Here is a 13,421-nt window from a genome sequence, read left to right on the forward strand (position 1 = left end):
AATGCTAATAGCCTGTAATGTTTTCAGCAGGATCTAATGGTTAGAAGATGTTTCTTAACACAGAAATCTCTTAATATGGAGACCTCTAGGGAATGTTTGGACCATCTGTAGAGTTTGGAGAATATGTATGTAGGTGTACTGCAGTTTAAGACAGAGAGGGGAACTCTGGGGTGGGGTGGGGGATTATGAAAAGACTGTTCTCAGACATCAGTGGCTAAGGCACTTTACAGTGTGCCCAAAAAGGGCACTCTGCTGGCGCCCGTGTTTGCTGCACCAGGGAACCGCAGCAGACAAACCGCGCGGTTCCCCGGCACAGCAAAAAAACCCCACAAAAAGTGGATTCTTTTTGTGGCACAGAAATGACGCTGCAAGGCACCAATGGCGCACTTGTGGCGTCATTTCTGCGCTGCGAGGTGCGGACGCTAAGCGTCTGCTACATCAAAATGGCAGCGCCCATGTAGAATGGGTGCCACCATTTTGTACATGCTCGGCACGTACTAGGGTTAGGGGCATCCGGAAAGGACACGCCTTCCTAACCCTAGTACGTGCCGAGCATGTACTTTTTGGCGGTGTGTAACCCGCCTCTTATAAATGGATACTTTAAAACATAATGGTGAAATTGATCCTTGATTTCTGTTGGTGGACCATCACTATGTCGTTGCCTCAGTGTCAATCTGATCATGGTCTAGTGTTTGACAGGAAAATGCTAATGATCTGTAATATTTTGAGCAGGATCTAATGGTTAGAGGATGTTTCTTAACACAAAAATCTCTTAATACAGAGACCTCTCCTACAAAAGAAACCAAATTGTGATGGTTCTACACCTGGAACTTTTCATTGCTTGGGGCCATGTGGAGTGCTATTCTCCCTCTGTCTCTAATGTCTCTTCAATTAACAAGTTTTTATTGTTGTATATTATATAAACTTTGCTGTTACCCGCCTCGATCCTCAAAACGGAAAAGGCGGGATATAAATAAATATTTATTATTATTATTTATTATAAGTAGGAGACAAGGCCACTATTCAAAGAGGTGGGTGAAATCAGCATGCAAAGGAGAATTCGGTACCAATGCTACTGTCTACTTCCATTCCTGAGCAAATAAAATTACTCTGATTTTATCATGGCCAAAGCATCACAAAGGACAAATTCAGACATAGCTTCTTTCTGGTTATTAGATGCAGGCCTAAGAACTTCTCAGTATTATTCTGCATCAGGTGTACCCACGCTGTTTTGGCATAGGTTCCAATGTCAAACTAAAGCTACCAAAATAATGTTTTGTTTTGTTTTTAAATCAGGATCAGAATGTGAACTGAAAACAATGTAACTATGAAACCCTACTAGTTATGGACTTAAAAGACAGACACAGTTGGTTTCAGAGACAGAGTATTTGTGAGCTTGCTCTAAACTAACACATGTACACATTGAACAGTCTTCTAGAAATGAAATATGGAGAAAAAGGGAGAAAAAGTCAAACTATATATACTCAGTCCACCTCATACCACTTTATTCCCTTGCTGGAAATAGCTCAGTTCTGGAAATATGTGCACAGAAGTTACCAGTCCACAATAATTTCTTCTAACCTGTCTACCTGTTTGAGTCATTTGCATCCCAAAATGTTAGAAGCCATTTTTTTAATCTTCATGACCTAGCTGACTTTTTGGAGAATCAATATGCTATATAAAATGTGTTGCGTGCTGCAGACACGTTTTTTTCCTTTTTACTTCCACGTAAGCGTGCAGGGGCCTGATCTGGCCCAAGCTCATGGAACACAGAAACACGGAACACTTCCCTCATTTACCCTACTCTGTAAAGACTATGAAAGAGAAAGAGGAAACTAATTTGTGCCATTTGAGGTTATATTAACCTTGTCTAGAAGGGGGATATGTAGGAAAGAAACTGGTTTGTATGAGATTAAATTTCTCCTACTAATGTATGGTGGTCCTGTTCCCAACTGGGCCCTCGTTTTCTTGCTTTGGGAACAGAATAGAAAGCTACTTTAGCAACATACCATGCATTTTATGTTCTCCACAGTGTGACTTTTTCTCTCAACATAGTCGTTGGAAAACTCTCCTAAGGACAGTTTGCCTGGTACCTAGTTTGGTGAACAATGCGTATTAAGGCTGGAATTTGTTTGGCTATGTTTTCATTTTGTTCATTGCTACCTGATATTATTACTCTTTCTTCCTTTGGTCCATTTTTGTTTGCCTCTTTTACAATTGTTTTAAATGCTGACCTCTTTAAACTTGGGTAAACCACCCAGATAGATTTTGTCAATAAATTAGCCCAATTGCATGTTTCATTAAGACCAAAATAGGCAATAGGTGAACAATTGCTTATAAACCAAGATAGCTTTTCACATTCAGGGGCGAAGTTCCAAATGTGCTGCTTTGTTCCCAACGGACAGTGCTTAGGGTATTTTTCCTGAGCAATGATGTGTCAAAGAGCTAATATGGATCACCTACATGCACAGTACTCAAAGGTGAGCTCTCAGCTGAAACTGGATAACTGATTTTTATTGTGTGTAAACCCTAGGGTGCATCTACACTGTAGAAACAATGCTGTTTAATATAGCTTTAAATATTGTAGCTCCATCCTATGGAATCCTGGGAATTGTAGTTTTATGAGGTCTTTAGCCTTCTTTGCCAAAGAGTGCTCACACAAAACTACAAATCCAAGTATTCTGTAGAATGGAGCCCTGGCAGTTAATGTGGTGTCAAATTGCATTATTTCTACTGTGTACATGTGTACTCTTGGAAACATTTGTTTTTGGATACAGCCTGCCAGAATACACCTCCCAGGGCTGGGGGATTCTGGGAATTGTTATTCAAAAAGGTAACTTTTCCAAGAGCTGCTATTCACCTAGAAAATTTCATGGATGACACATTCTGTCCAAACATTTTACATGTAAGCATATAAAATGGCTTAAACCAGGTCAGAGTATCTGTCCAGCTAATGGAAACACTTGTACTCTAACTAGCAGTGGCTCTCCAGGGTTTCAGGCAGAAATCTTTCATACCCCCCACTTTGTTCCTGCTATGTGCCTTCAAGGCATTTCTGACTTATGCCTATCCTGAGGTGAAACTATCATGAAGTTTTCTTGTCAAGGTTTGTTCTGAGGGGGCTTGCCTTTGTCTTCCTCTGAGACTGAGAGAGTGTGACTTGCCCAAGGTCACCCAGTGAGTTTGCATGACTGAACAGGAATTTGAACCTGTTTTTTCAGAGTTCTAGTCCAAAACTCAGTCTACTACACCCCACTAGCTCTCATGTCAACTACCACCTGATCCTTTTAACTGGAAAGGGTAGCCCTACCATTTGAGAAGAAGGGGAACTGCCCGCATGAGAACCAGCATCCTCTCCCAGTCAGAAAGGCTATACAGGCTATACTTGGATTTCACAAGAGAGGAGCGTAGGTAGCAAACCAGCGGTAGTATGGCCTGGCTCTGCCCCACCACACAGAAGCCACCACTGAAGATGCCCAGGACTGATCCTAGGCAGGGATGTCACTAGAGTGTGCAGGGATGTGGGCCATGCCAGGTGACATTCTGAGTGGGGTTACACCACTGCTTCCAAAATATCTGCCTTTTGGCAGAAATGCGTTGTGGTGTTTGCCTGTGTCCCTTTAAAATGCTGGAGCTCAGTGGAAAAGATGGTGTGAATGAGAGGGCCTCAATGGGAAGAGAAAGGAGAGGTCTTGGGGTTTTGAAAAAAATGAAATTGTATTTTTTTTAAAAAAAAAAAAAGCTTAACATTTTATTCTTTTAAAATTTTCTTTAAAAAGTCACATCTTACCACATTTTCACTTGAACTGCACAAAACTATATACATGTAAATATATTTAAATATATGTTATTGTAATTTAAAGGTATTATTTCCATTTTTCTACTTGTTTATGTCACAACTGTTACCCTTACATTCAGTGATATACAGGAATTATTATTTATGAGTATCATTAGTACAAACAAAATTACTGTATGGTGTGAGATTGAAGGAAGTCAATGAGTATGGGGGGTGACATCATGAATTACTGCAATGGGTGACGCCAACCCTAGTGATGCCACTAGGGCTCTTTGGCATGAATGTATCTGATCTGCCACTGAGCTATCATGCCATGAACTATTGTATCATGAGCTTAATCATGAGAGTTGTGGTGCTGTGGGTGGAAAATGCTCTTGTGAAACTGTCTCTGGTTTGCTTCTGTCCCTGAAGTGCACTCTTTATGTTGTGCTGCTGACGGTCTTCTCCTAGCTTGCTCTGACAATGCAAAAGGAGGAACTGCTGCCTGCTTGGAGGTTAGTTTGGGGGTCAGTTTGTTAGTTTAATTAGCTCCATTGTGGCATGAAGCAGGCAAGCAAAGAAGATGCCACAGGAGTGTGCGTGCCCATGTCTGTGTCTGTGTGCCCACTTATATGTCTGCTCACCATGGTTTCAGGTCAGCCTTTCCTTTTCAAGCAGACTGTTGTCAGGCCACTCTTGGGAAAGCAGTGAGTGAAGCAGGGAAGGTGTTAATCCGCTGCCTGTGTTAGACATAGTGCCTCAGCTGGATCAAATCTGTAGTTTGCCTGTGCCAACCCCAGGGGACGTGCAGGAGAGAATCAGAGAGACAGAGAGCACTCTGGTTTCCTCCAGCCTGGAGGGGACACAAAGCACAGGGGACAGCAGCGAGTGACAAGAGCCCAGAATTATTAATAAACGTCTCTGTATTATAGGCACAGCGGCAGGGCTCTGTGGAGAGGGACTGCCACTGTAGCCAATTTATCTGCTTATCTTTTTAATAAGCTGCCTAATTATCTTGCCATCATAGCCTCTCTCACTTTGTACAACTCTTTGTCCTGCTTTTTGTGTTTACCCAACTTCAGGGCTGTCAGTTTAGCTAATAATTCCTTTATCTAGATGGCTGTCTCTACAGCTTAGCTATTTATTCTTTGTATTCTAACCTGTAGTCTTTGTCTACCCCACAGTAATATCAAAAACTAAGCAACCTGTCTGGAAAGGTCACTTTTTCAGACTACAACGCCTTGATTCTCCCAGTCCAAATGGCCAGTGGCTATGATTTACCTGGGAGATCCACCACCACCACCTTTAATCCCATCATGGTCCCTTTAAATACACCTAGCTGCTAACCACTAGCTCCATTTCCTTCCATATGAATATTTTTCTTCTTCTTCCCATTTTTGTATTTCTCCCTTTTCTTCTTACATTGCTTCTTTCAGCTTTCAGCTTTCTAGCAATGCAAAGAGTGAGAGTGACATTGAAAATTCCTTACACCTAGAACTCTTCCATTTGCTTTGTTCTCATTTCTTTGTTTGCATTGCCTACCCTTCATCTTTGAAGACCTGAACTGTATTTCTAAATAATGCACTGAAGGCCTTGGTTACTATAATGCTTGAAATTTGGGCAATGAAGGGAAGTTTTATTTTGGATACCAGAGTTCTTATTTAGGAGGAGCAATGCATTCATTTTGCCACTTGCCACCAGCTACAGCTCCTTGGTGTCCATACATTTCAGGATGGAATACAAAAGTTATACACTTGTCCCTCCTCCGCATTCTATGGGTTTAGGGGTACAGGATGCCCATGAATGTGGAAATAATAATAATAATAATAATAATAATAATAATAATAATAATAATAAATATTTATTTATATCCCATCTCTTCCACTTTGAGGATCGAGGTGGGTAACAACAAAGTTCATACAATACACAATAATAACCGCAAATAACAAAAACACTATGTTTTTTACCTGAGAGAACACTCTCTAGGAATCTGTAGGTTCACCCATGCAATTCTGTGGTCAATATCTGCCAGACATTTACCACAGAATTGTGCTGGTGGAGCTACAAATGCCTAGTGGAATGTTCTCCCTAGGAATCTCTAGGTCCTTTGGTGAGACATTTGGTTAAAGTTGACCATAGAATTGTGCTGGAGGGCCTAGATATTTCTAGAGAGAGCATATTAATAAAATCTGTGAATAATCAAATCCACAAAAGTCAAAGCTGCAAGTGAATAAAGAGGAATGGTGGAATCAGGGAGAAATGGGATGGATACTGATTTAGCTTTCTCTCTCAGAGAGCTCTGGCACCACTACAAACTACACTTCCCAGGACTCCCTACCACAGGGATAAACAGACAAGTTCCTTGTAATGCAATTTCTATTATGTCTTTGCACCCATATTGTACTTTTTTTAAAAAAATTACGGCTTGTAAGGTTTGAATCTGAGTTTCTAATATTCCCATCTCTAGTCAAGTCCTGCACTGATTCCTTGCTGGATGCATGGGACTATGTCACACTAGACATGTGTTCAGTTTAGGATATATATATATAGTTCTGGTTAGTGTTTTTCTTAAATTTGGGGAGTTTATCACACCACCCTTTTCCGTCCTTTCATCCCGTGCTAGGCACGGGATGCAAACTTTAATATGTGGATTTTATTGCACACCGTGCCCAGGCAGGAGGCATCCCATATCTGATCCATGTATCCCATACCTGATCTGGACTTTCCCCACACCTTGCAAAGAATGGAAAAATCCCATTCTTTCAAACAGTGCTGGAAAAGTCCGGATCGGATATGGGATGCCCAGATTGGGTACAGGATGCCTCCTGCCTGGGCATGGAGGTGTGTAATAAAATCAGTGTGTTAAAGTTTACATCCCACTCCTAGCGTGGGAGGAAAGGATGGGAAAAGGTGGTGTGATAATCTCCTCTGTCTTCCATTGTACATGTGCTGAATATCCCTTATCTGGAATTTCAGAATTCAAAATACTCCAAAATCCAAAACTGTCCACATAGGTGGCTGAGACAGTGACACTTTTGCTTTCTGATGATTCATCATACACACATTTTGTGTCATGCACAATTTTTTAAAAATTATTATGTATAAAAATGCCTTCAGGCTATGTTAATGAGGTGTATATGAAACATAAATACATTTCATGTTTTTGCAAATATTCTAAAATCTGAAACAATCCAAAATCCAAAACTCTTCTGGTTCCAAGCATTTTGGATAATAATTTTGTAATTTCATCTCAACAGTAGATTTAACTCATGTGCTGCTTGAATGCCCTGTTTATAATGATCTTAGAAACAGCTATATTTATCCTTTGTTAAAATTGTTCAAGGGAAGCTCATTTCTTGTGAAAGTTTATTTTCTGTTGTCTGATGCAGATAAATTTGTATCCTTTAGAACAGCCACATTTCTTGTTAAAGCTCTACAAATACGTGCTATAAAGTTTACATGGGGTATGGAAAATGATTTGACCCTGAAGGTTGACTGTCAATAATTTAATTTGTTTAGATTTCCTTTTCTTGTTATACATGTGTGTGTAATGGCTGTTTGCTAAAACACAATAAATGAATTTGGGAATTTTGGATAAAGGAGACTCAACCTATATTAATCCATAATGGGGTCAACAGAGACCCCATCAAAGAGGTACAATTACACTGTCAGTTTGGGGTCTTCTGAGTAGCGGGATGTGACAGGGGCCAGGAGAACCTTTCTACATGAAAATGGAGCATGATGGAATGGGGAGGACATGGCAGGGAGGATGATGTCTCTCCAGATGCTGTTTGTAAGCCACCGCTCAATCTGACAGAGCTCAACCCCCTGGCATGGCCTCGTAAAGCAATTGCAGCCACAGTCCTGCTGTTCCACCATCTGGGTTGCCTGCTGCGGAGCATGAGGTAGTGCCATATCGTGGAAAGCCAATGCAAGACCACCTAGTGCAAAGACACAGAAGGTCTTGCTTTGGGCTCAAGCATTATCTCCTCAAAATATAACACAAGCACGGACAGATCGTATCTTGTCTGTTCCAGTCACCAATGGCTTGCTCTGCCTCAGACATTAATAATGGCATTTGACTATGAAACAAGGGGGGGGGGGGAGGAGGACTTTGTCTTGGCATATCTGCAGGAAAACTCCTGAAATTAAGTGGCAGATGGCAATGGTCTCAGGTGTCTTCAAGAGGGATCTTGTGGTCTTCCTGCCCACAGGAATTGGGGTCATATCTGAGACTGAGGCAAAACACAGAATGAGGCTGGCGGAGCTCAACTGCAGAGAGCTGTAGGAGGATAAATGTGGAGGGGGCAGAGTGATTTTGCACTGGTATTGCTGAGGCAGTGCCCCTCCATCCCCCACACAGAACAATTCTGTTGATTAAATGAGTCCACCATGAAAAGCACCCTTGGCACCGATTCCCTCTTTTCATCATGTTCTGCACTGGAGAAGTGGGCTAGAGATCTAAAAGCAATGCCCTGGCAACAGGCTTTTCCTGTCTTTGCAAGTTAGCAACAGTCAGTTCTCTCATCATCTCCTCCCTCCCTCCCTCCCTCCCTCTCTCTGCAATGGGCTCTCTCTGTACATGATAATGATATATTAATTTGCATTAATTATAGCATTAATACATCCTTAGGGCTTCTCAGGAGCAGCAGCTAATTACTCTGTCATGGGAATGCTCTGGTATATGGTCCCTTGTGCTAGCAAGCCTAGAATCAGATAGAGCTTTTGTTGACAGGGATGAACCCAAAGCCAGAGGTGATGGCCAGGGCAGCCTTTAAAAAGATTGTTCTTTGCTTGATACAGGTATGGGACGCAGCCTATGGTTACCATTTTCATCGAATCACAGGAAACATCAATGAAACAATGTGAGGGCATTTGGAAACACCCACATATCCTGGGTACACAAAGCTTGCTCACATTTATATTTGAATATCTCTGCTCCAAATATATCCACAGCCCCGCACTACTTTCTTAATGATCATTTGCTGTATTGCCCCAAATATATCCTGCTTTTTCTATGTTACCACTTGCAAGGAGTCCATACATCTGTCAAATGAAAAACAAGGTGTTTGTGTATATGATGCAATCACAGATGTGACTCCACCATCCCACCCCAGAAATTGGCTCACACCACTTCTTCCTCGTCTCATTTTGCCACATTCCTTCCCTTTCTGTTTGACAGAGTGGAAAGGCTTGTGAATCTCTAGGGCTCAAATTCCCAAGGTAAGAATACAAAGCCTTAGAATTAAGAAGCCTGCTTGTGATGCCAGTTGAAATTTACTTATCCAGATGCCAAATAAGGCCCATTTTGGAGCTGGAGCATTTAAAAGTAGATCAATTTGTTTTATGAAGCTATGAAGCAGGGACAATGCAACAGTCTGTCAGTGTAAGAAACAGACTATTAAATCATGGTTATAATTACCATACTCAGTATAGCCTCATTACATAATTATGAAAGGCTTCTGCATATCCCACATTTAGCCACAGATCAGGAATGTTAGGAGAATGTTCATCCCACATATCTCTGTGTGTGTGTGTGTGTGTGTGTGTGTGTGCGTGTGTGCGTGTGTGTGTGTGTGTGTTAAACCTACTGCATATTTGCAGCATAATCCATTGCTGTAAATAAACCAGTCTACAACATTCAACTTTTAGGCAGAGAACTAGAGTACACTGTGGCCTCCCGGCTCCAGAGGTTTCTGAATTAGATCAGTTATCCAGATCCATATCAATCTAATTTCTGGCCTGGTTATGGGAGAGAGACATCTTTAGTTATCTTGGTAGAGTACCTGCAGAAATTAGACAGAGGAATCACATCCATTTTGGTTCTGCTGGATCTCTCAGCAGCTTTTGATACAATTGACCATGGTATCCGTCTGGACCACCTTGCTGGAATGGGAACTGGAAGCACTGTTTTACAGTGGCTTCATTCCTCCTAGAAGGGTAAACCCAGAAGTTGGTTCTGGGGGACTCCTATTGGATTCCTTGGCCATTGCCTGTGGATTCCCTCAAAGTTTGGTACTGTCCCCCATGCTATTTAACATATACATGAAACCACTGGGAGAGGTCATCTGGAGTTTTGGGATCGTGCCATCAGTATGCAGATGATATCCAACTCTATTACTCCTTTCCATCTTCAAGAAAGGAAGCTATTTTGGTTCTCTACCAGTGCCTGCCATCAGTAATGTTCTGAATGGAGCTGAACAAATTGAAATGTAATCCAGTCAAGACAGAGGAATCAGTTAAGTCTCGTGCACCAACTGCACTAATTCCTTGAGATGTCAGACCTGTCCACAGTGATTCATACCTTTACTTTACTGTAACATACTTTATGTAGGGCTTGCTTTGAAGAGTATTCAGAAACTTCAGCGGGTCCAAAGAGCCATGGCCAACTTGTTAATGGGGGCTGGCTATAGAGAGCACACAGCTCTCATGTTGCAATAGCTGGCTGCTGGTCCATTTCTGGGAACAATTTAAAGTGCTGGTGATAATCTTTAAAGCCCTATATGTCTCAGGTCCAGGTTATTTGAACTCTCCTATATAAAGCTGCCTGTGTTTTGAGATCTTTTGTGATCTTTTCCATCCTCAGAGTACATTCGGTGGGAACACAGGAGAAGACATTCTCAGTAGTTGCTCCCAGGTACTAGAACTTCCCAGAGTGGCCACACTGACACCCTCTTTATTTTCTTTCTTTAAGATGGTACAAAACTTTCTTACTCAGGCCATTGGGGATTTACTTTTCAGAGGAAACAAGCCTTGTATAATCTGCTGAACAGTTGTTGTTGTTTTAATTCCCTTCAACAGTTTCATATTTTATTATAGCTTAATTGGTTTTTAAACTCTTGTATGCTATTCATTTTTGTTTTAACTGTTCACTCAGGTATAAGTCATAGAATCATAGAGTTGGAAGAGACCACAAGAGCCATCCAGTCCAACCCCCGCCATGCAGGAACTCACAATCAAAGCACCCTGACAGTCATACCAACCCAAGTTCCATGGCACTTGTGTATATGAGCCTTCAAGTCATAACATGAAAGGGCAGTTGTAAAGGTGTCATCTAAAATGTACCACAATGCTTTGGTTAAGAATTTGTTAGAATTTTAAATTGTGCCTTTAAAGATGCAGCCACATGGTGTAGGGGGCTGCAGGTGGGCATCAGCATGGGTGAGCATTGCTAGGAATCAGTACTGACATCAGGTCTTAGTCTGGCAAATAAATAATGTTTGGACTTGAATGGGATGGACTCAGCGCATAGCTGATCAAGACTAAATGTTAACAGTATGGGCTTCTTGCTAATAGGACATAGCCACTGTAGTACTTCATTGAAGGATGTAACATAATGTCTTCTCTTCTAGTTTCAAAGTTGTGTTCCCATATTGCTTTTTCATGTCCATTGGTATCACAAATGTCCCTAAAGGGCAACCCCCTGCACCCACCCTATTTCCCTTACTTTACATTCAAAGTTTTATTTTGTTCCCATTGTCCTATTTCAAGCCTGTAAACATACTGCTTCCCAAGCACCACAGTGGATTCCCCCAGCTCTCCCTCCTCTTTGCCCATGGTACCTGGATTGAGACGTCACTGTACGAGCCTCCAATAACCCCTGTGATAGCTTGAGGTACATCATCATGGATGGCATAGGACCCATCGGGGCAGATGTGCTCTGAGCCGTCTACTCTGGTGAGGGAGGCACGGACGAAATCTAGTGACTGTTCTAAGGCGTAGGTGTCCTTGGAACAGGTATCTAAAATATGTGCCCCTAGTGTGATGCCTGGAAGAATATGCTGGTTCTTGTTGATCTCATCCAGGGCGAACAACATTGCCTCAAGACGTTGGATGCCACGATGTTCATTGATTTTGCCACACTCTTCTGTAGGGCTGCCTTTCTCATGAACCGGAAACAGGCCACCAATAACCAGGTCACCTTCCAAGCTGATCTCCTTCTTGGTTGCCACATTGTAGCTGGGATTCTGACTGCTGACATGACATACAATGGGGTGGACCAATAGAATCCATAGGGTGGCAGAGAAGGCCATTCTGCTGCCCCAAGGAGACAGCAAAAGCCCCTCCAAACCACCAGGACACCCTAGTCAGGGCAAAGATCTTGAGTACTCTATCATTTGCTTTGGGCAGCTGAACCAGAGATGAAAGAGTCCAAGCTGTCACCAGGAGGACATACCACAAGAGTTCAATGGCCCACTTGAAGTTTCAGCTTCGGCTGAGCTGCAGTGGAAGCAATCACTGTTAGGAGATGTACATTTGTAAGCCACTGAAGAGAAATAAATGCACAATATCTGTGAGGGAACAGAGAGACAAAGAGAGAGAAAGAGATCATTAGTTACAATCAAGAAGTCTGAAAGAGAGGCCTTTTCTGTTCTGGATCTGTAGCTTCCCAATAAAGTATGTCACTTCTATTGAGGAATCCCTAAACCAGACACTCCACACTTAAGTAATTCTTAAGGAAGAAAATGGTATTTGCTGAAGAGAGGCTGGCACTAGCTTTTCCAGTGGGCTATGTTAGTCACAGAGAACATATTCCTGTAGTTTTTCTAGACCATAATATTTGATTTTTACCAGTTGTTCTCGCAGGCTGGCTACTTCATGTCCTCCCACTGCCCTAGTTTGGCAGAGGCAGTCTTGACTGATCCTCCACTTTTTGTGCTGCTTTTAAAATGTCTCAGTTGTTAGCACACCCTGAATGCCTCCACTCTGTATTTGGGGTCTCTATATTTCATATTTCATATTTCATATCTGAAGGGGGTTAGTACCCTCCTCCACACTCTGCAACATCCAAAGTTCTGTCAGGGGTCACCAGGGCACTGAACTATCTGCCCACTTCATGGCTATTCTGTTCTGATGGAAAGCCGAGGAGGAGTCGGAAAAGTGTCTGGCTATGTTCTCATAACCAGACATAGGCTGAGGACATCTTCATCCAAAATCCCCTGTGGCCCTTCAGATGTTTTAGAAGTTGATGTTATTGGTTTGTGTCTGGTCATGGAGACATAGCCAGATGCTTCTCAAATCCCACCCAAGCTCTCCAACAGCAGCGGAATGGCAGGGCAGGAGGAAAGTAGGGTCTCAACTATTGTGTGTTAAAGCAAGAAGACAGAAATGCTTTTTAAAATTTCAGTAATAATAAAGATGCCAAGATTTAAGCAATTGATGAGGATAATAACAAGGATGTACCTTTGCCACAAAAACGCAAATAAAACAACTTATCTGCAGTACCCCAGCCCTCCTTTTTAATGCCTGAGTGCTGTCCTGAAAGCCAGCATGTTGTAATGGTTTGAGCATTGAACTATAACTCTGGATATCAAGATCTGGTTCCTCACTCAGCCATGGAAACCTACTGGGTGACCTTGGGCAGGTTACACACTCTCAGCCCCAGAAAACTTTGTGATAGTTTCACCTTAGGGCACCATAAGTCAGAAATGACTTGAAGGCACACAACAACAACAAAATGCTGTACTGTTTTTGTTTTGTTTTGTTGTTATTAGCTGCACCAGGACAGAACTGGGGGGTAGAAGGACATGAAAGCCTTGGCTTGGAGAGGTTTGTGGAGAGAGGAATTTCAGCAGGTGCTGCTTCTCATACAGTATGTAACACATATCTGCTGAAATTCCCTCTTCTGCACAATCACTGGAGGCAC

The 13,421-nt window shown here is 42.2% G+C and overlaps 1 protein-coding gene across 1 annotated transcript in view; it reads right to left on the reverse strand.

Annotated features, from left to right (window-relative positions):
• GRM2 (glutamate metabotropic receptor 2) overlaps nucleotides 1-13,421 on the reverse strand; it is a 159,210-nt gene that overhangs the window by 74,961 nt on the left and 70,828 nt on the right. The window contains exon 2 of the mRNA XM_089524933.1: nucleotides 11,338-12,066. Within this exon, the coding sequence (XP_089381059.1) occupies nucleotides 11,338-11,808 (471 nt within the window). The 5' untranslated portion in view covers nucleotides 11,809-12,066. The remainder of the gene's footprint in view (nucleotides 1-11,337; nucleotides 12,067-13,421) is intronic.

This window comes from Sceloporus occidentalis, unplaced genomic scaffold, assembly GCF_023333645.1.
Source record: "Sceloporus occidentalis isolate IW3139 unplaced genomic scaffold, rSceOcc1.0.p SCAF_1, whole genome shotgun sequence".
Classification (NCBI taxonomy): domain Eukaryota; kingdom Metazoa; phylum Chordata; class Lepidosauria; order Squamata; family Phrynosomatidae; genus Sceloporus; species Sceloporus occidentalis.